The sequence below is a fragment of the Schistocerca gregaria genome, chromosome 1, assembly GCF_023897955.1.
Source record: "Schistocerca gregaria isolate iqSchGreg1 chromosome 1, iqSchGreg1.2, whole genome shotgun sequence".
Classification (NCBI taxonomy): domain Eukaryota; kingdom Metazoa; phylum Arthropoda; class Insecta; order Orthoptera; family Acrididae; genus Schistocerca; species Schistocerca gregaria.
The window spans coordinates 263,715,650-263,739,586 of NC_064920.1; the positions used below are offsets into that span (position 1 = coordinate 263,715,650).

A 23,937-nucleotide genomic window follows, 5' to 3' on the forward strand; every position below is an offset into this window, starting at 1 on the left:
AATGGATAGACAGGCAGTGGCTTATCAGAAGCGTTTCATTGGTAGTAAATGTTGATTTCGTACTCATTTCGAGGTTTGTGTACAGTCTATGACATTGAATGCTACGTACTTCTCGGAATTCATCGTTTGAATAGGCTACAGCTGTACTATGCGGTAAGAATAACTCAGATGATATTATGAATTCGTCAGGAGTCAAACCTAGATTTAATGAAGCAAAATATGCTATTATTATCAACTTAAGGGTTTATCCTGGATTACATTCCTCTCGTAAAACTATCAGGAAACTTTGTAATCACTGAAATAGACCTGTATTTACGGACATCCTTCCTACCTTTTTTTGCATTCTATTGGAAATAGCATCAACTCCATACTATCGTCCTTTTCTATACCGACGGTAAGGATAAATTTGGGAGAACAAAAGTTCAGGGAGAAGAAGTGGTAACTTGACAGTTTGTCGATAGCTTTTTATTTGAATATGAGACGATATGGATAGTGTGTAGAAAACAGGTTATAAGCTGATAGTCCACCAAAGCAAAACGAAGGTAAACTATATCAAAATATACATTTACATGAATGCTCTGCAAATCACACTTAAGTGCTTGGCAGGAGCTTCATCGAATTACCTACACATAAATTATCTATTATTCCAATCTCGAACAGAGCACGGTAAACTACGAACACCTATATCTTTACGTGCGAGCTCTGATTTCCTTTATTTATTATGATTACCGTTTCTCCCTATGTAGATCAGCGTCAACAACATATTTTCTCATTCGGAGGAAAAAGTTGATGACTAAAATTTCGCGAGAGGATTCTACCGCGATGAAAGACCCCTTTGTTTTAACGATATCCACCACAAACGCTGTCTCATGTCAGTGACAGCCTCTACCCGATTTCTCGATCATACAAAACGTGTTGCACTCCTTCCAACTTTCTCTATGTACTCAGTTAATCCTATTTGGGGAGTATCCCAGACCGCGCAGCAGTACTCCAAAAGAGGACGGACAGGTCTAGTGTATGCAGTCTCTGTAGTAGACCTGTTACATTTTCTAAGTGTTCTGCCAATAAAACGTACATTTGGTTCGTCTTCCTCACAACATTTTCTGTGTTTTCTTTCCATTTTAAGTTATTCGAAACTGTAATTCCTAGGTATATAGCTGAATTTACGGCCTTTGGATTTAACTAATTTATCGTGTAACCCACGTATAACCGATTGTTTTTAGCGCTCATATGGATGACCTGACATTTTTCATTATTTAGGGTCAACTGACAATTTTCGCACCTTACAGTTCTTTACTAGGCGATCAATGGCAGCATCATCTGCAAACAACCTAAGACAATTGCTCAGATTGTCTCCTAAATCGTCTATATAGATAAGGAAAAGCAGAGGGCCTATAGCACTACCACGCGCAACGCCAGAATTCAGTTCTGTTTTACTCGACGACTTTCCGTCAGTTACTACGAACCGTGACGTCCCTGACAGGAAATCACGAATCCAGTCGCATAACTGAGGCGATATTCCATAAGCACGCTATTTAACTACAAGAAAATTGTGAGGTACAGTTTCAAAGCCTTCTGGAAATCTAGAAATACAGAATCAATTTTAAATTCGTGCTCAATAACACTCATCACTTCGTGTGAATAAGGAGGTAGTTGTGTTTCGCAAGAAAGATGTTTTCTAAATCTATGTTGACGGGATGTTGTCGAACTGAATCAGGGGGTACTGAGTGAATTACATTAGGAAACGAAAAATTGGGAGGAGATGAGTGTTGCTATTTGGGGAAAAAATAAGTGACAATCGTTGAAGTAAATAGGAGATTGAATTCAGACTGGCAGTACCAAGAGAATCGTTTCTGAAAAATAGAAATTTGACAACATGGAATATAAATTAAAGTGTTAGAACGTCGTACTTGAGGGTATTTTTGTACAGTGCAGCTTAAAGGGAAGTAAAATCATAGAGGTTACAAAGATAGATAAGATTTCTATTGAAGAGGTAGTGAATGAATTGCAGAGAAAATAAATTTCTATGGATACTTGAATAAAAGAAGAGGTCGGTTGTTAAAAGACACCCCGAGACATCAAGGAATAGTTAATTTGGTGATGGGAGAGCACAAATTTTATTTAGAGGGAGATCGAGTAATTACTGGGGTAAGTAGTTCAGTCAGATGTAAGATACATTAATTGCTTCAATCATGCACAGATAAGGACACAGTCGTGGAGAACTGTATTAGACCAATGTTCGGACTGAAGAACACTACAATAAAGTATTTACAAACATTTTTGGCTGTTTCCCACATGGCCATTCGATGCAAAGCTACCCGTTTTACGCCACTGTATAAATACCACACTGTTGAAAGTATCATAATTTATTAAGTACTCATATCAGCCTACGCTATTACTAAATTCCCAAAATTAATCGTCCGTTGCCATATAACAGCATTCAGAAAATTCATGATCCGCTGACTAGTAGGCATTCTACACACCAGCGATCATCTCCAAAATGAGAAGCGTTCGATTTAGACTGTGAAACAGAAAGCCATGTGTCCCTTAGTATCACACAAATATCTTTGAAATCAGAAATCGACACTCAGTGTCGTATCCGTTTAATTCTCGAAGAGTCCCAAGTCACCTGTGAAAATTATTTTACAGTCGTGGTTTTATGTTAGTCAGCACTGCCGTTATTTATGGATTGCTTGTTGTTTGGCTCAGTGACAGATAATCCCATCAGTGCTGTCGCCTCTCACGCTGATTACACTTTTTTCTTAGCTTTATCTTCTGACAGACTATTGATAGTTTTACATCCTATCTGATGATAAGAGAAAATTCTGTTGATGTTACTGTAAACGTTATGGTATTGAAAATAAGCCATTAAGTCTTGCAGAAATCTCTTCCCGATCCCAGATATACTTAAGGAAAAGAACTAATCGCTATTATCAACTGGCTGAGTGAAATGTTTAGGCGAAAGGTGGACAAGAAAAGTTCCTTGTCTCCAACCATAGTAACTAGTGACGCTGATATCTGAGTTCCTTCCCTACAGTGAATTTGACGTGAAAACCTTAAAATACAATGTGGTTTGGACCATCAACCTATGACGAAGGCAGTTATTATCTGCCTCCTTCACATTCCATTCGTATCCGTAGAGAAAGGGAATATAATCATTAACTTCATACGATCAGTTGCACAATACCATACAATTTTATAAATGACAACCTGGTCACCTCAAACTCACACACGTCGTCTGAAACTAAAAAAAAAAGAAAATAGCAAACAGAACTGATCTCAAAATTTAATGTGCGAGACAAAATTCTCGACAAATATAAAAATATGCTTGAAAGAACCTGGAAACATAGCTTTATAAATTGGAACGAGTTAGTAGATTTAAATATCTTGGAGAAACTATGCATCGGAGTGGAATATAAATATTTGCAATGGCTCTAAGAGTTAACAAAATGAAAACAGCACATGGTTTGACAATAAATATTTGCAAGAAGAAATACATATCTAGAAAACAACACTAAAACGCTGTTCCACGGCGGTATGGCCAGGATGTTTACACACATATGAATGATAACGATGAGCTGCGAGCTAGACCGAATTGAGGTCCTTATTAGGATAGTGATGGGTACAATACAAACCACGGATACTGGAACCTGAGATTAAGGAGGAGATCAAAGAAACTGTAGAGAAAATAACAGAAATAATGGCAAAGTGAAGATTAACCTTCTTTGGACACTTTTACCGGATGAATGAGAATAAGGTAAAGAAACAAATATTGCTGTGGTGCTGGTGAAAGAAATCGCCAATATCATGGAATACAGGTATCAGAAATTAACCGGAAAGAAACTACATCAAGGAATCGGAAATAACACACAGAAACCTTTTTAAAATATAATATTAAATGTACAAGGCTTTCAAGAAAGAAGAGACAAGAAATCGGCAACGAAACGTAAAGAACAAATGAAAAAACATCATGGGGAGAGGTTGAAGTACTGGAAAAACAGAAAACAAGGAAGAAAGAACAGCCACTGAGGTTCTTGGGTGACTAGCTGTAGAACACGAAGGTAAAAAAAGAAAGGTGTGAAAATGGTGATGGAGACATCATGGTAGGACACCTATCGACATATTTGAGAGGTGCCGTCTATTTGTCGGTACCTCGGTTCTCCAACTATCTCTTTTTTCCTTCTTCCCTATCAACAATGGAAACGATGTACTGAACTCAATATGCACTCATCACAAAACACCAGTATTAAAGAGTTATAATTAATAAACAACAAGCAGCAACCTGCAAGACAAAACAAATCTGAATAACGCTCATCATAATCCATTTATTCTCATTTTCAAGGGAATTTGTTTGCATAAATACTTTTGAGTTTTGTGTTTCTCTACCTCTCTCGCACTGTTATTGTCTTTTTGAAGTTATACTGCCATCGGACAATCGCACAAATCAGTCATGGAATGTTTTTAATATACTAACGTTAGAGATAGTATTCTTTTTATTTCTACGTACAAGTGCTGTGTCTCCTCCATTACACATAATATAACACATTTGCAAATAATCACTTACACTGTCAGTTATTGTAATCAAAAGATGGTACAGAAATATTACGATAATACGGCTTCACAAACAGTTTGTATACAGTCAGAGTTGATACATTTTCTGATGATCCTCTGACCTCTGAGTGTACACATATCTTTTGTAAAACCAAAGTATCGTAATATTTTTGTAGCAATTTTTGGTAAGAGAAAGAAACACTGGTGATCAGCATCTGTGTAATATTATGCGTAATGGAAGAGGGACAATACTTGTATGTAGAAAAGAATACTAACTCCAACATTAACATAGTAAATGCATTCCAAGGCTTATGTGTCCGATTTTCTGATTGCAGTATAACTTCATGGAGACAGTGCAGTGCAAAATAGGCAGAAAAGCTCACATAAGACCGACACAGAAAATATTTATGTAAAGGAACACACATGTAAATGAGAATAATTTCTGCAAAAGGTCTTGTGATAAACGTGGAAAAGCAGAAACCGGTGCTATTTTTCAGTATATAAATCACAAAAGAAATCATTTAGCTTCAGTTAGAAAAATGTTGTTGTGGCATAACAGCTGATATGGAGAGTTTAAATCAGAGCGCAAATTATACAGATTATATTGTGACTACGTTTCAGAACGAGAACACTTGGTGACATCCAACAAACGTTAAATATAATTTCAAATCTTGTAAAATTTTATTCTCGCCAATATACTATATGTCAAATATTTAACACTAACTCGTTTGTAAAACCTGCTTTATAAGTGAGAATTGCTTTCTTTGAGGGATCAGTAGTTTACTGATTTATTTTAAATTGAATGAAAAAATTCAGGTGGTGAGGAAGGTCAGGGTGGAAATTGCTGTCCAGGACGAAGTAATTAGGGACTGAGCAGAAAATCGAATTGCGAGTGGATTTGGTATGGAAATCGATCTCATCTTTTCTAAAGTAATACGACCCTCAAATATGTGTTTTGTGGCATACGGATAACTATGCGCCACATGTTATTATCGTTGTTTCTTTTCGAACCAGAGGGCAGAATGAGATTCTCCAGCAGATCTGCCCTCTACTTGAAGTGACACTGAAACGAATGCGGTTGAAATTTTAAGGTTTTGTGATCTGTCCAAATTGTTTACATAAATTTTTGGGAGATGCTCTTAACGTGTTAACAGAGTGAATGGTTCACCTATGTTTTTTCGATAGTAGTCAACCAATCACATTACCATGCGACTTTCTTTTGCACTACTGGCCATTAAAATTGCTACACCACGAAGATGACGTGCTACAGACACGAAATTTAACCGACAGGAAGAAGATGCTTTGATATGCAACTGATTAGCTTTTCAGAGCATTCACACATACAACGGGCTGACATAACGAAAGCTTCAAACCGATTTCTCATACACAAACACCAGTTGACCGGCGTTGCCTGCTGAAACGTTGTTGCGATGCCTCGTGTAAGGAGGAGACATGCGTACCATCACGTTTCCGACTTTGATAATGGTCGGATTGTAGCCTATCGCGATTGCAGTTTATCGTATCGCGACATTGCAGCTCGCGTTGGTCGAGATCCAATGACTTTTAGCAGAACATGGAACCAGTGGGTTCAGGAGGGTAATACGGAACGCCGCGCTGGATCCCAACGGCCTCGTATCAGTAGAGGTCGAGATGACAGGCATCTTATCCGCATGGCTGTAACGGATCGTGAAGCCACGTCTCGATCCCTCAGTCAACAGATGGGGACGTTAGAAAGACAACAACAATCTGCACGAACAGTTCGACGTCGTTTGCAGCAGCATGGCCTATCAGTTCGGAGACCATGGCTGCAGTTACCCTTGACGCTGCATCACAGACAGGAGCGCCTGCGATGGTTGTACTCAACGCCGAACCTGGGTGCAAGAGTGGCAAAATATCATTTTTTGACTCTGTATGCAGCATCATGATTGTCGCAACCGTGTTTGGCGACATTGCGGTGAACGCACATTGGAAGCGTGTATTTGTTATCGCCTTACTGGCGTATCACCTGGCGTGATGGTATGGGGTACCATTGGTTACACGTCTCGGTCACCTCTTGTTACCATTGACGGCACTTTGAACATTGGGCGTTACATTTCAGATGTGTTACGACCTGTGGCTCTACCCTTCATTCGATCCCTGCGAAACCCTCCATTTCAGCAGGTTAATGCACGACCGCATGTTGCAGGTCCTGTACGGGCCTTTCTGGAGACAGAAAATGTTTGACTACTGCCCTGGCCAGCACATTCTCCAGATGTCTCAGCAACTGAAAACGTGTGGTCAATGGTGGCCGAGCAACTGGCTCGTCACAATACGACAGTCACTAATCTTGATGAACTGTAGTATCGTGTTGAAGCTGCATGGTCAGCTGAACCTGTAGGCGCTATCCAAGCTCTGTTTGACTCAATGCCCAGGCGCATCAAGGCCGTTATTCCGGCCAGAGGTGGTAGTTCTGGGTACTGATTTCTCAGGATGTATGCACCCAAATTGCGTGAAAATCTAATCACATATCAGTTCTAGTATAATATATTTGTCCAATGGGTACCTGTTTATCATTTGAACTTCTTCTTGGTGCAGCAGTTTTAATGGCCAGTAGTGTTGCTCTTCTGCGGTTTTACTTCTCTTTTAATCTCTTGTATAGCACCTTTCGCCGTTGTATTAAGACCTGTGAGATAGAGTGATTGTATGGGTCAACGAATCTGTGGGAATGAATGAACGAGTGTCATTTTGTAGGTTTTCTCCTCCCTGTGTGGGGACTTAGTTTTAGTCATTTTACTCACATACTTTTCTTTTAATACGTGTAAGGACGCCGATAACCTCGGCGTTGGGCTACAGTTCGGCGCGCGCGCAATCGCGCGTGCGCGCTCGCGCGCACACACACACACACACACACACACACACACACACACACATTCTCGAAAGGGACTAACCCGAATTTGCCTCGACCAATTACGGGTAATCTAGATGTGTACGGATCGAAGGGAATTTGGATTACTGTCTTCTGGAGTGTGCTAACACTATACCACCCGGCTTGCTGCTCAGTAGAGGACCCCGTGTCTCCTGGACGTTAATGCCTTCCAGAAATAGCTGTGTGTTTAGTGATCATGTCTGCTGGCTATGACTGTGACGGTGAGTGTGTGTGTCGTGTGGGCAGGTGGTGTTGGGCCAGGAGTGGCGGGCGGACTGGATGCTGCGGCAGGCGGCGGCGGAGCTGTCGGCGCTGCGGAAGACGGTGCCCGGCCTGCGGGAGGGAGACACCGTGGCCGTCTGCATCGGCCGCTCCGCGCTCTTCGCGCCGGCCCTGCTGGCCGCGCTCTGCTCTGGGGCCGTCTGCGCCGTCGTCAACGCCGCCCTGCCTCACGGTGAGCAACGTCTCGTGCTCTCTCTCTCTCTCGGTCTCTCTCCCTGTCTCTCTCTTTCTTTAGTTCTGTTGCATCCTTCATACACTGCTGGCCATTATGTTCCATAAAAGTTAATGATATCTGGCAGTTCTCCCGTGTTTTTATATAACAATCAGTACGCCGGGAAAGCTTTAAACATCACATACTGGCCATTATAATTGCTACAACATGAAGATATGCAGATGATAAACGGGTATTCATTGGTCATATATAATACACTTGAACTGACATGTGATTACATTTTCACGCAATTTGCGTGCATAGATCTTGAGAAATCAGTACCCAGAACAACCACCTCTGGCCGTAATAACGGCCTTGTTACGCCTGGGCAATGAGTCAAACAGACTTGGATAGCGTCTACAGGTACAGCTGCCCATGCAGCTTCAACACGATATCACAGTTCATCAAGAGTAGTGACTGGCGTATTTTGACGAGCCAGTTGCTCGGCCACCATCGACCAGATGTTTTCAATTAGTGAGAGATCTGGAGAATGTGCTGGCCAGGGCAGTAGTCAAACATTTTCTGTATTCAGAAAGGACCGTTCAGGACCTGCAAGATGCGGTCGTGCATTATCCTGCTCAAATGTAGGGTTTCTCAGGGATCGAAAGTAGGGTAGAGCCACGGGTCGTAACAAATCTGAAATGTAACGTCCATTGTCCAAAGATCCGTCAATGCGAATAAGAGGTGACCGAGACGTATAACCAATAGCACCCCATATCATCACGCCGGGTGATACGCCAATATGGCGATGACGAATACACGCTTCCAATGTGTGTTCACCGCAATGTCGCCCAACACTGATGCGACCATCATGATGCTGTAAACAGAAACTGGATTAATCCAAAAACATGACGGTTTTCCATTCGTGCACCCATGTTCTTCGTTGAGTACACCACAGTAGGCGCTCCTGTCTGTGATGCAGCGTCAAGGGTAACCGCAGCCATGGTCTCCGAGCTGACAGTGCATGCTGCTGCAAACGTCGTCGAACTCTTCGTGCAGATGGTTGTTGCCTTCCAACGTCCCCATCTGTTGACTCAAGGATCGAGCCATACGGATAAGATGCCTGTCATCTAGACTGCTAATGATTTGAGGGCGTTGGGATCCAGCACGGCGTTCCGTATTACCCTCGTGAAGCCACCGATTCCATATTCTACTAACAGTCACTGGATTTCGACGAACACGAGCGGCAGTGTAGCGATACGATAAACCGCAATCGCGATAGGCTACAATCCGATCTTGATCAAAGTCGGAAACCTGTTGGTACACAGTTCTCCTTCTTACACGAGGCATCACAGCAACGTTTCACCAGCCAACGCCGGTCAACTGCTGTTTGCGTATGAGAAAACGGCTGGAAACTTTCCTCATGGCAACATCTTGTAGGTGTCGCCACCGGCGCCAACCTTGTGTGAATTCTCTGAAAACCTAATCATTTGCATATCACAGCATCTTCTTGCTGTCGGCTAAATTTCACGTCTGTAGCACGTCATCTTCGTGGTGTAGCAATTTTAATGGCCAGTAGTGTAAATAAGCACACAAAACAAATAGTGTAGCTGTCACCAGGAGTCAGTTCGAAAATACCGTCCAATTCTGCCCGTAACCTCGACAATGATGTCAGGTTTGCGAGGAAGTGATCTCTCAAATGATTGCACGTACTCTATATCCAGCTGAATCTCCTCGTTGTTGACCAGCTCACGTTTGGGTACTAAATGGGGAAGATACTGAGTGTTACGTTTCACCCGATGTTCTAAAGAGTCCCAAACAACTCTGTTGAGCCTAGTATACACGACGACATTGGGTTGCGCCACTTGTTGTATGGAATTAGTTGCACGCAAATGGTTTCATATTTGACTGTAGACACGGCTAAACCAGTATACACTTCAGTTTCGTCGTTTTGTGGGTTCCTGAATTGAGGCTGAAATAAAAGTTTTGGCAGCTGCACGTCGCATGAGTTGTGATGGAGTCAAAGCTTGTTGCTTGGAATCGTTGCATAAGAAAAAAAAAAAAAGAAAAGAAACTGGATGAAGAAAAGACGTCAACCCGGGTGCTCAGCATCCTTGCTGAAATAATTTATAATGGAAGACTCAAGAAGTTGTTATCTTAGAACGTCACCAGAACTGTTCACGTTTCTTCTAAATAGAGTTAATTATGCGATAAGGAATAAAAATACTGTAATGCATGAACCACTGACGCCAAAACTGAAATTACATATCACATTGCGTGCATTACAATCGAGAATAGTGGGCATGCTATAAGATGCGGCTTTAATTGCTGACTCTTTTTCATTAACACCAATAAGTATTAACATTAACACGAACAGTTATTAACATTGACAGCAGTAATTATTCGAAGCAGGCCGCATTAAGAAGAGAATGGTTGACAAACTACTCTCTTGAAGGTAGATCTGTTCAGTGGCAATATTTCAAAATTCAGACATGTCAATGGGGAGCACTGCTACGACGTTTTAAACAAACGAATATTGAATAAAGAAGGCACCTTCTTGATTTCTGTAGGCTTCCCTCCCGTTAACAACATCATTAAAAAAAAAAAAAAAGAGCTGGTGAACTCGAACGATGTTAGTCTTGTAGATGAGAGCATTTCCATATCTAGAATTACATTTGCTTGTATTTTTCTTAATTGAGTTGTATATGTGCTCCTAATTCAATAAATTTTGCCCATAAGCTCAGATATTGTCAAACTATCTGTGTTCTGATCGCACGTGATGGTCTCAGGAGGAGAAATTTGTAGCTTATTTTTGTAATCAGCATCACTGAAATCCCAAAAACACTTATGCAAAGCATAGACGTCCAAAAAGCGAACATTATTCTCCGTTCCCCACCTCATATTTCAGTTTGTGTATACCCTGCGAACGTACATAACCTCAAAACTCTTGCAACTAGTGTCGCCGAAGTTGGAAGACGCCGAAAGTGTTTAGTTTCACCGAAGAGTTGCGCAAACGCGTGGCGCGCATGTGCATCTGCGGGTAGGGCAGTTGCCTGCAACCTAGTGTCGTCGTGTAAACTAGGCTTAACATCAGCATCGAGTGGTGTTACGAGCCAGTCAGAAACGATAACGTGCTCTTCAAATAGAATCTAATTCTTGATTAAGGATGTTGTTATCTGGTGGACGGGACCATCCACAACATATAACGAATGTGTAGTAGAAAAAGCAGCACTTTATCAACTAGAATAATAAAATAAACTTCTGGTTCTATGTTAACGGTAATGTAAATAAATTATGGTACCAACACCCCTAATACACCACCCAACGACTAGGGAGCAATGCCTCGCTGAGTCTGCCGTGTACTCGAAGCTTTTCATCATTTGAAAAAGAGCCAAAATTGCGACTCGTCAGCCGAAACTACGCGCCTCCAGTCCTCGACCGCCTGGTTTTTGTGTTGTTTCGCACAGTGAAGTTGTACATCTTTATATGGTGCCGTGTTTTGCGACATATCCCACTCCAAATGTCCACTGCATATCATTCTATTCGCAATATTCGCCCAGAAACTGGTTGACATAGAACTACATTCACTAACCTTATCAAGTCCTCTAGGAGTTGGAATCGATTATCAACGAAAGACGGGCACTCGTCCAGTCACTGTCGATTAGGATCATTCTTCGTCCACAGGGTCACACGGTAGCGTATGATAAACCATTCCTATTTGACGTGCTGGACAGTCAGCGCTGATAAACCAACAAATCCGGCAACTTGATTCACTATGTGGTCATGGGCACTTCCAAACAAGATAGTTCCATTCTGCCATATCATAATATCTCCACATCGACTTGATTTCTAGCGCTGATTCCATGAAATGGACTGAGACTTGCACACTCCTTCCGTGCCATGACTTTATGGCGTAACTGTGGATGACTAATATTTTTGTCGGTGCACTTCCTGTTTTTCTTACTTTTTACCTCCATGTTCTCATGTGATTCCTTCGGATATGCTGTAAGGGTTTTAACGGAATGTTACAGACATTAAGGCAAGTTAGAAAATTCTCGGAATGATGACTGACAGGTCTACAGGTATGCCGGTATACTACGTACATCAAAAGATCGAACAACCAGTTATTTTCTGATTATGTGGATTTCCGCTGTAACTCTACATTATTTGTGCCTACATCTACATAATACTCCGCAAGCCATCTAATGGTGTGTGGCGGAGGGTACCTTCGGTACCACTATCTGATCCCTACAACCCTGTTCCACTCGAGAATAGTGCTCTAATTTCTCGAAATGTATGTGGAGGGTAGTAATATGTTGTCTAACTCCCTCTGAAAAGTGCTGTCCCTCAATTTCAATAGTAAATCACTCCGTGATGTATAACGTCTCTCTTGTAACGTCTGCCAGTGAAGTTTGTTTTGCATCCCCGTAAAGATCTCTCTGCAGCTAAGCGATCCTGCGACGAAGTGTGCCGCTCTTCGTTGGATTTCATCTATCTCCTCTATCAGTCCCATCTCATAGGGATCCCATATACACTCCTGGAAATGGAAAAAAGAACACATTGACACCGGTGTGTCAGACCCACCATACTTGCTCCGGACACTGCAAGAGGGCTGTACAAGCAATGATCACACGCACGGCACAGCGGACACACCAGGAACCGAGGTGTTGGCCATCGAATGGCGCTAGCTGCGCAGCATTTGTGCACCGCCACCGTCAGTGTCAGCCAGTCTGCCGTGGCATACGGAGCTCCATCGCAGTCTTTAACACTGGTAGCATGCCGCGACAGCGTGGACGTGAACCGTATATGCAGTTGATGGACTTTGAGTGAGGGCGTATAGTGGGCATGCGGGAGGCCGGGTGGACGTACCGCCGAATTGCTCAACACGTGGGGCGTGAGGTCTCCACAGTACATCGATGTTATCGCCAGTGGTCGGCGGAAGGTGCACGTGCCCGTCGACCTGGGACCGGACCGCAGCGACGCACGGATGCACGCCAAGACCGTAGGATCCTACGCAGTGCCGTAGGGGACCGCACTGCCACTTTCCAGCAAATTAGGGACACTGTTGCTCCTGGGGTATCGGCGAGGACCATTCGCAACCGTCTCCATGAAGCTGGGCTACGGTCCCGCACATCGTTAGGCCGTCTTCCGCTCATGCCCCAACATCGTGCAGCCCGCCTCCAGTGGTGTCGCGACAGGCGTGAATGGAGGGACGAATGGAGACGTGTCGTCTTCAGCGATGAGAGTCGCTTCTGCCTTGGTGCCAATGATGGTCGTATGCGTGTTTGGCGCCGTGCAGGTGAGCGCCACAATCAGGACAGCATACGACCGAGGCACACAGGGTCAACACCCGGCATCATGGTGTGGGGAGCGATCTCCTACACTGGCTGTACACCTCTGGTGATCGTCTAGGGGACACTGAATAGTGCACGGTACATCCAAATCGTCAACGAAACCATCGTTCTACCATTCCTAGACCGGCAAGAGAACTTGCTGTTCGAACAGGACAATGCACGTTCGCATGTATCCCGTGCCACCCAACGTGCTCTAGAAGGTGTAAGTCAACTACCCTGGCCAGCAAGATCTCCGGATCTGTCCCCCATTGAGCATGTTTGGGACTGGATGAAGCGTCGTCTCACGTGGTCTGCACGTCCAGCACGAACGCTGGTCCAACTGAGGCGCCAGGTGGAAATGGCATGGCAAGCCGTTCGACAGGACTACATGCAGCATCTCTACGATCGTCTCCATGGGAGAATAGCAGCGTGCATTGCTGCGAAAGGTGGATATACACTGTACTAGTGCCGACATTGTGCATGCTCTGTTGCCTGTGTCTATGTGGCTGTGGTTCTGTCAGTGTGATCATGTGATGTATCTGACCCCAGGTATGTGTCAATAAAGTTTCCCCTTCCTGGGACAATGAATTCACGGTGTTCTTATTTCAATTTCCAGGAGTGTAGATGAACAATATTCAAGCATCTGGCGAACAAGAGCCTTATGAGCCACTTCTTTCTTGGATGAGTTATACTTCCTTAAGATTCTTCCTATGAATCTGAGTCGTGTGTCTCCCTTTTCCCACCATCTGTTTTGTGTGGTCATTACACTTAAAGGTCACTCTGGACAGTCACGCCTAGATATTTTACGGCAGACGCTCTCTCCAGCTATTCGTCATCAATAGTGTAGCTGTACAGTAGTGAATTTCTTTTCCTACGTATGCTTAATGTGTTACATATATTTACGTTCAGGATCAACTGCCAGATTCTGCACCAATTATCAATTCTCTGCAGGTCATTCTGTAAATTCTTACTTTCTTCTTGTGTTACTACTTTGGTTAAACAAATGCATTATCTGCGAATAGCCTTAAGGAGCATCCGCCTATTTCTGCTAGGTAATTTATATGTAGTATACTGTGAACATCAACGGTTCTATCACACTTACCTGTGGTACTCCGGATACTACCTTTACATCTGTCCATTTAATTCCGTTAAGAGCGAAGTGTCGAGATCTATCTCCAAGAAAGTCTTGAATCCAATCGCAGGTCTGCTCCAATACTCGGTAAGCTCGTATTTTTTTCATGAAACGGCAATGCGGGACGGTGTCAAATGCCTTTCCTGAAATCAAGGAACACGGCACCAGCCTAAGCGCCGTTGTCCACTGCCCTGTGTATCTCATGGAGGAACAGAGCGAGCTGAGATTCGGACGATCTCTGTTTGCGGAATGATTGTTGGTTTTTACAGAGGAGCTGTTCATTTTCCAAGAACGTCATAATTCTTGAGCATAAAACATGTTCCATAATTCTACAACAGCTTGACGTCGGTGATATAGGTCTATAATTGTGCGATTTTTTTCCAGTCGTTAGGTACCTTTCGTTGCTCAAGCGATCTACGATAAATTACTGCTAGGAGGGGAGCACGTTCTTTCGAATAATCTTTATAGAATCTTATAGGTATCTCATCTGGTCCTGAAGCCTTTCGATTAGGCGATCGGTTATTTCAATATCTGCTATTTAGACGATCGCACGACGATTGAGAGGAGGGCAGTGTCATGATCTTCCGCTGTGAAACAACTTCGGAAGACCGAATCAAGTATTTCGGCCTTCTCTTTGTTACCTTCCGTTTCGGTGCTGGTATGGTCACTGAGAGAATGAATAGATGATTTTGACCCACTTACTGATTTTACAAACGACCAAAATCTCTTAGGGTTTTTACTCAGGTCGGTTGACAGCGTCGTACTTTCGAAATAATTGAATGCTTCTCTCGTTGCTCTCCTTACGCTCATTTTCGCTTCGTTCAGCTTTTTTTTTTTGTCAGCTAGGTTTTTACTTCTCTTGAATCTGAAATGACATGATATTTGCTTACGTAGTGCTTTTATAACACGGCTGTTTTACCATGGTGGATATTTCCCATCCCTTAAAACCTTACTCGGAACATACTTGTCGAGGGCATATTGAACGATGCCTTTGAATTTTTTCCATTTGTTCTGCACATCTGGGTCCTCATCACCGAATATTTGATGCTGTTTGCTGAGTTATTCTGAAATTTGTATTCTGTCACTCTTGCTGAGAAAGTATATCCTCCTTCATTTCTTGAAATTCCTTGTAGGACCCATCGTCATAGATGCTGTCATAGACTTACGATCACTGATACCTTCCTCTACGTTAACCGATACGATACGTTCAGGTCTGTTTGTTGCCAGGAGGTCTAAGACGTTACCCTGACAAGTTGGTTCTCTAGCTATGTGCTCAAGGTAATTTAATTTTCGGACAAGACATCCAGAACAATGCCACACGATTCCCTGTCTATGGCACCAGTTTTGATGGCATAACACTCCCAATCTCTACCTGGCAAGTTTACGTCACCCCCTAACAACGGCATGATCAGGAAAATTACTAATGATATTCTGCAAGCTCTGTGTGAAGCTCTCTACAACTACAGATCCTGACCCAGGTGGCCTATAAAAGCATCCGATCACCATTTTTGACCGCTCTTTGATACTCAGTTTCAAACAGATTAATTGACATTCGGAATCAGTGATAACCTCACTAGATTTTATCGGATTTTTTACTGCAATAAACACGCTGCCGCAATTGGCGACTAATCTATTCTTACGATAAACAGTCCAGTCTGAACTTAGGATTTCGTTGTCCTTGTCTTCTGGTTTCAACCTGCTTTCTGTTCCAAATACTATCTGTGCATTATAACCTTCAATAAGCGATACTAATTCTGGGACCTTTCCTTTGATACTGCTGCAGTTTACTAAAGTCATATTAATCTTTTCTATCGCTGATCTGCGAGGACCAAAAATTCTCTGAGCTCGCTGTGGCTGATTTAACAGGTAAATGGTGTTCGCTCCCAAGCGAGAGGTCCTCTAACCTGAAAAAATCCCATGAGCATGCCTCACCGTTTCCTGCTTGCAGTGCACGCCTGATCAATTAAGGGGAACCCTGCAATTCTGCACCCGATAGCGGAGTTCGAGAAATTCGCATCCGATACCGTTGCAGAGCCGTCTGAGCCTGTGGTTCAGACCGTTCTACTCCAAAACAGAGGACCGCGAACAATCCTTGGAACGATGCTACAAATAGACAGCTTAGCCTACATCCCGCATGCTTTCCTAGTTGCCTTCACCGAATCAGCTAGCAGCCGCAAGGAGCCGATGGTGGCCTCGGAAAACAAGCGGCAGGCGTTATTCGTGCTGACACGTGCCACTACATGCAGCCGGTTGCAGCCAGTGCGCTCGATAGCCGCCGGCAGGGCCTCCTCCACATCACGGATGAGACCTCCCGGCGAACTGGAATGTACACTCGTCTTACCTGCTATTCCTCTTACGGGCTCCGTCACCCGCTGGTGCCCCGACGTCACCGCAACTTCAAGCATTAGCTACAAGTTTGTCGACAGTACCCAACGCAGCTTTCAGCTGTTTACGGACAGCAGCCCACTCTCCTTGTGTCCGCTCACAAGCACTGTCTCTTGCGTTATCATTCTGTGTATAAAACAGATATAAGGTGTCAAATGGTGTTACTGAGTTTGAAAATATACAAGGGAGGATAAAGTAACACTAAAAGCTGGTATGCAGATTTCTCACTGAACTACGAAACCGCAATCTATTAAAAAGAAATAAATTTCTCTACCAGGAAAATTTACGTTAGGAAGTCGCCCTACACAAGGATATTCACAAGACAAAAACAGAAACTACTATTAATTTTCTAACCACTATCTACACAGTAAAATACACAGTTCACTACTTTACAGAACCACGCGAACAAAAAACAAAGACTAAATTAATTTACAGTGTATCACACAAGTGCTACTGCTACTCTTCTGCGCGGTCTCTCGGCTCGGCGACTTGAGTGCCTGTGACATGACTCCACTTGTCAGTTTTGTCACAGCCTCGACCTGTCTAAGGTGTCATGCCATTAGGATGCAGCAGGTACGCTTAGGCACATTCTTCCTCGACACTTGCCGCAAGAGAGACAGTTTTGTAGCCGTTATAGGTTTTTATACATTGACAGAGGTAATCTGGATCGATAATACGCCTCCCAGAAGAGAGTTAAGGTTCACTGAAACCAATTTTTTTAGACTAATGGCTTACAAGAACTGTAGGAAGAGTGTGATTAAACACCCAGGGAAGTAGGAATTGTTGCTGCCATCTGCCTGACACGGAGTTTATTTGACTCTTAATGCTTATCGACGTCTCAGAAGGTGCTATTAGCCTTCATTATCACAAATTTGTTTCAATGTTTTATTGTCAAACAAATAGTAATCTTTCAACGTTTTCTCTCGCTTTGGAGGTAAGCATGTCAGACTATTGTCCACTTCTGTGGTATGCTGCATCCATTTTCCATTCTTTGGGAGATTTTATCAAATCGTTCGATTGGCTACACACTTTAAATGTGGAACTCTGATGGTGTCTCAGACGTGCTGTAGGAACTACTCTTCTTTTTTATATTGTGCTGTAGTCTATTTAATTGTGCTTCACGTTAATTACGCATTTATCTTTACAAATAAGACTGCTGTTGTTTAAAATTATCATATTGTAAATAAAGAAATAAATCTTTTACTCAAGGGACAAGTTGTTTTAGTGTTTCTTTATCAATTTTTGTTGTATTTCAGCATATCGTGAATTTTGTGGTTGACAAGTAATAATTGGTACATGATCTGGGAACAGTTTCAAATATTAACAATTCTCACTTATTTTGTATTGCTCGATTTACTGTTGATTTATTGAAATGGCATTGCGTGATAGTGTCACTGAGCAAAGGGGCAAGACTCTATGGTTCAGTATTTTTTAATGACCCAATTTTCAGCTATGTTTAACTCATACAACTTTGTCTCTATCCTGCAGTGAATATCTGTAACTCTCTCGGAATCACCTCTTCCCTATTGGAATACCTCAATTTTGCTCTTTAAGATGCTAAATATTGTTAGTAATGGCGCTTTTGGCCTTTATCTGTTAGATGCTTAAATAAGTACGGAGCTTTTTGAAATAGAAGTCTTGACGATTGTTTTCACTGCAGAGAGCCTGCACCGAGTGCTACACGAGCTGAAGCCGGTGGCGGTGCTGTGCCAGCCACAGTTCGAGAAGTCCGCCTCAGACGCCAAACCGACCGACTGCCCGCTGCAGGTGCTGGGGTCTGCTGAGTCGGTAGCTGACGCTCAGCAGCTGCTGATGCGGAGCGCCCAGGGGCTGAAGGCGGACAACACGGCCCCCGCCGTCGCAATGCTCAGTTCTGGTACCACGGGGCACCCCAAGACCATCCGGATACCACGCCGCACCTTGGCTGTAACGATGCGCTTACTAGCGTAAGGCGAATGAATTTAGCGTTTTAATAGTTGTCAACAATCTTAACAAGCCTGTCATACAGTACTCTGAATACTACAGTGGTGGCATAAGCTAGGTGAATTAATCGAAGTATAAAATATTATTTAAAGATAAATTTTTAATTTACTCTACTGTCCTAATTATAAGATAGTAAGTGTGAATTGGAACACTTTGCCTCTTTGGATCATAAACCAAAGAAAACAGAATACACAAGCAAAATATCCCAATTTAACTGTGAAGCAACACATACTTTACAACGTCAATAAAATTGCAATATGTTAGTGAAAATTTTGGGCAACGGCCTTGCCGCAATGGCTACACCGGTTCCCGCGAGATCACCAAAGTTAAGGGCTGTCGGGCGTGCCGGCACTTGGATGGCTGACTATCAAGGCCACCATGCACTGTTGCCAGTTTTCGGGGTGCACTCAGCCTCATGATGCCAATTGCGAAGCTACTCGACCCAATAGTAGCGGCTTCGGTCAAGAATACCATCATAACAACCGGGAGAGCGGTGTGCTGACCCCACGCCCTTCTATCAGCATCCTCCACTGAGGATGACACGGCGGTCGGATGGTCCCGGTAGACCACTCGTTGTCTGACGACGGAGTGCTAGTGAATATTTGTCCCCAGACTGATCAAATGGTTGTGTTGTGATTATATTTGGATATCCACTGAAATTTGAGACAACAGCTATGTGAAGAGTCTCTGATGCAGTGATGGCTGCCTGCCGTACTCTTAAATAGTAAAGGAAATTAAAGTGATACGACCCATCGCCAGCGAAAGCGTAGATATGGACCATAAGCTCGTCGTGACGAGGGATGACGAAGAGAAAGAGGCGTGCTCTTCAAATAACACATCCTGGAATTGGCCTTGTCTGATTTAGGGAGACAGAAGAAAACCTAAATCTGTGTTAGACAGAAATTTGAAACCCATTTCTCCTGAAAGCCTTTACTGATCAACAGGCAGCATCACGTCTCGTTCCTGCGTCTGTGATTTGCGCTAAAGATGAATTTCATATTCGATGTTATTGAAATATGAAATACTATCTAATTTATTTTATTCTCATCAGTCAGTTTATGTAGCACAAATATATTTTTTGACAAAATTGCTCCTGGCGAATGGAGTAACTTCTATTTTAATCTCAAAAAATGTCACTAATTTTAAAACGTTATTCATCACTAATACTTTGTATCATTTTTCATAATATCTGTTGATCCTTGAACTGAATATAATAAATCGACATCACATTGCTTTCTGTCCAGAATTCTTTTAAAGAATTTTCAAAATTATTCTTAGCTTCTGTCCCGTACATAACAATATTTTTGCCTCTGTGACACCCATTTTCGCAATTTTTGTAAACTATTTCCGAAATTTTATGAAAGAGTGGAAGTCTTAAGTTGGATTTTTGTTTATGCTGATGCATACACCAATAAATAACGGCGTGTCGTGTCCTAATTCACAACAATTCACTGAGCTGTTCAACAAAACAGATGCAGATGTAGAATGGTACAACTTCAAGATTGAATTTAAAATGTTGAAATGTCTATTTGCTATCATACAATGTCCTTTACACGCGCATGCATATCTGTAGGATCAGGCACAACTGATTATCCAAAGCTGTATTAAATATTAAGATACTGATTTGCAAATTCCGCTAGCTTTACTACACTCCTGGCCATTAAAATTGCTATACCAAGAATAAATGTGGATGATAAAAGGGTATTCATTGGACATATATATTGTACTAGAACTGACATGTGATTATATTTTCCCGCAATTTGGGTGCATAGATCCTGAGAAATCAGTACCCAGAAGTACCATCTCTGGCCATAATAACGGCCTTGATACGGCTGGGCATTGAGTCAAACAGATCTTGCATGGCGTGTTCAGGCACAGCTGCCCATGCAGCCTCAACACGATATCACAGTTCATCAACAGTAGTGACTGCCGTATTGTGACGAACCAGTTACTCGGCCACCATTGACCAGACGTTTTAAATTGCTGAGAGATCTGGAGAATGTGCTGGACAGGGCAGCAGTCGAACTTTTTCTGTCTCCAGAAAGGCCCGTACAGGACCTGCAACATGCGGTCGTGAATTATCCTCCTGAAATGCAGGGTTTCGCAGGCATCGAATGAAGGGTAGAGCCTCGTGTAGTAACACATCTGAAATGTAACGTCCACTGTTCAAAGTGCCGTCAATGCGAACAAGAGGTGATTGAGACGTTTAACCAATGGCACCCCATACCATCACGCCGTATGATACGCCAGTATGGCGATGACGAATAGACGCTTCCAATGTGCGTTCACCGCGAAGTCGCCAAATACTGATGCGACCAGAACCTGGATTCATCCGAAAAAATGACGTTTTGCCATTCGTGCATCCAGGTTCGTCATTGACTACACCACAGCAGGCGCTCCTGTTTGTGATACAGCATCAAGGGTAACCGCAACCATGGTTACCGAGCTGATGGTCCAGGCTGCTGCAAACGTCGTCGAACTGTTCGTGCAGATAGTTGTTGTCTTGCAAACGTCCCCACCTGTTGACTCAGGGATCGAGACGTGGCTGCACGATCTGTTACAGTCATGCGGATAAGATGCCAGTCATCTCGACTGCTAGTGATACGGGGCCGTTGGGATCCAGCACGCCTTTCCGTATTACCCTCTAGAACCCACCGGTTCCATATTCTGCTAAAAGTCACTGGATCTCGACCAACGCGAGAAGCAATGCAGCGATACGATAAACCGCAATCGCGATAGGCTAAAATCCGACCTTTATCAAAGTCGGAAACGTGATGGTACGCATTTCTGCTTCTTACACGAGGCATCACAACAACGTTTCACCAGGCAAGGCAGGTCAACTGATGTTTTTGTATGAGAAATCAGTTTGAAACTTTCCTCAAGTGAGCACGTTGTAGGTGTCGCCAACCGTGTGTGAATGCTCTAAAAAGCTAATTATTTGTATATCACAGCATATTCTTACTCTCGGTTAAATTTCGCGTCTGTAACACGTCATCTCCGTTGTGTAGTAATTTTAATGGCCAGTAGTGTATTTATTTGTGACACATCAGAATTTGGGCTGGACCACAACTCGAGCCTAGATTTCTTGCTTACAGAGAGGGGTTAACTTAACCTCGTTTTATATCTGTTATTTTGTTTCAATTTTTGTGGAGCAGGAAGGCAGATTAAATAAAGAATCCTTATTCACAGAACTGTGCAATTCTACTGTCAAAGAAAGTATCTAAACGACCAAAACAAAATTAAGGCACAACTACGACGTAAAGACCGACCTTAGAGCAAAAAAAAAACTTTAGACGCTACAGTCACGGCTACTAGCGACAAGACGCCAACTGATCCCTCTGACCCGCCATTGGCGTCTTGATGTCTTTACAAAGATACTATCAATATGGTTCTGTCACTTGTTCCTGTACGTAGAAGTGACACCCACGTAAGGCTAACGTCTCATACCGTGAACAACCCAACTTTGGGGAGGGTCCAAGAGGACACAGTCCAGGTAATTAGCAAAGTACTGGCGGTAAAGCGGGTGGCGTCGTACACGAGTGAAACGTTCCAATAGGAAGGTTTAAAAATTGGGAAAGTACTTGTCATCTCCTCAGTAAAGATACAGTATTCTCAAACAATTGATCCAGGTGACTGCATTTATCTTAGTTTGTGGATAAACGTTATATCAGGGAAGAGAAGGGAATTGGAGTCACTAAAGTTGGGGTCCTTCTACGAATGACGGCCAACATCAGTATCATCAACATCCACACCTCCATGGTAGACATAGACTGCACACGATGCTCATTTGTATAACGTAGATTGCTCTGGAGACGTTGTGGAGTGCCTGCCTTAAATATGGAATAGAGTATTAGATTCCGCCCTCGTTCCATAAACCCAAAAATGAGATGATTCTCGTGAAACTGTAACACAAAAAACATGAAACATTTGCATATTATTATCACCGCACTGATCATTTGTAAGGAGATTGTCAAAATAGGTGAATGCATTACAGTAAACTGGAACTGTTAACACTTACAGATTTAATATACGTAGTTATGCACTTTAAATAAATTTATCATAGGCAAAATACCTAATCTTGACTGTTGTGACCAAGTGCTGTCAAAACTGAAATGTAACAGATATTTTTACCCTGATTTAACAGTTCCTGTTAAGATATTCATCGATAGAGTAGAAGGAGTTGCCGATTAAAAACGTCTTTAAAACTGTGTTTAAACTGTGCTTTGTCTGAAACCAAGTTTTTAATGGTTGCTCGCAAATTACTGAAAATGTGTGTTCCTAAATATTGGAACCTTTTTGGACCAAGGTCCTTATGTAGATTGTCGTTATTCCTAGTACTGATAATATGTATTGACCTATAGGTTTCGAAATTGAGATATGCCAATAGCCTCTAATTTTTTATGTGGTGAATTAAGCACTTTTGCAAGCGAAGCATTGTGTATGTAGCTTTCTCTGTATCAGACCGCTTAAGAAACCCAAACTGTGATTTGGACGATATATTATCTACAGTCAGATGTTTAAGGAGACACATGAACACACCCTTTTCAGTTTTTTTTTGGAAAAGCTGGCAGAAGTGAAACTGGTCGGTAGTCTGATGGTAACTCTTTATTCCGCTTCTTGTAAAGAGGATTGACTCCAGCATATTTTAGCCATTCTCGAAATGTACCATTGATAAGAGATTGATTACACAAATAACGTAAAATAGAACTCAACTCACATAAGCACTCTTTAGTCATATCCACTAGAATACTTATGGGAGACAAGACGTCATTTCCATTTTACTGAAGTTATTTGTAAGGATTGGTCAGTGATACACCATTGCAATTTTTACCAAACCCGATAATCGTAAGCTGTCTGATCGGAAACAAAGAACTTGTTTAAGTGGTTTGCAGCACTAAATTTACTTGTTACCAATGCTTCATTTATTTCTAGAGCTACATGTTCCTCTTCCCTTTTGACCCTAACTGTCTCTGTCTTCACTATAGCCCATGAAAATTTTTAGTTTGTTGCCTGATATAATTATCATTTTCTCATAATAACGCCAGATTTCTGGTTGTGACTGATCACCAGATATCAGGCAACTCTGGCGTCTGAATCGACGAGGGCTCCGCCATGCGCTGCTAAACGAAAATTAACCATGGGAAGCAGCTTTCAGTTGGATATCTGCGATGATCTCTCATCGCCCGCAACAAACAAGCCGTCTACAAGTACAGAC

At 42.6% G+C, this 23,937-nt stretch overlaps 1 protein-coding gene across 1 annotated transcript in view; it reads left to right on the top strand.

Annotated features, from left to right (window-relative positions):
• Positions 1-23,937, top strand: part of LOC126339971 (uncharacterized) — a 74,523-nt gene that overhangs the window by 12,575 nt on the left and 38,011 nt on the right. The window contains exons 2-3 of the mRNA XM_050001676.1: positions 7,703-7,910; positions 18,400-18,685. Coding sequence (XP_049857633.1) covers positions 7,703-7,910; positions 18,400-18,685 — 494 coding nt within the window. The remainder of the gene's footprint in view (positions 1-7,702; positions 7,911-18,399; positions 18,686-23,937) is intronic.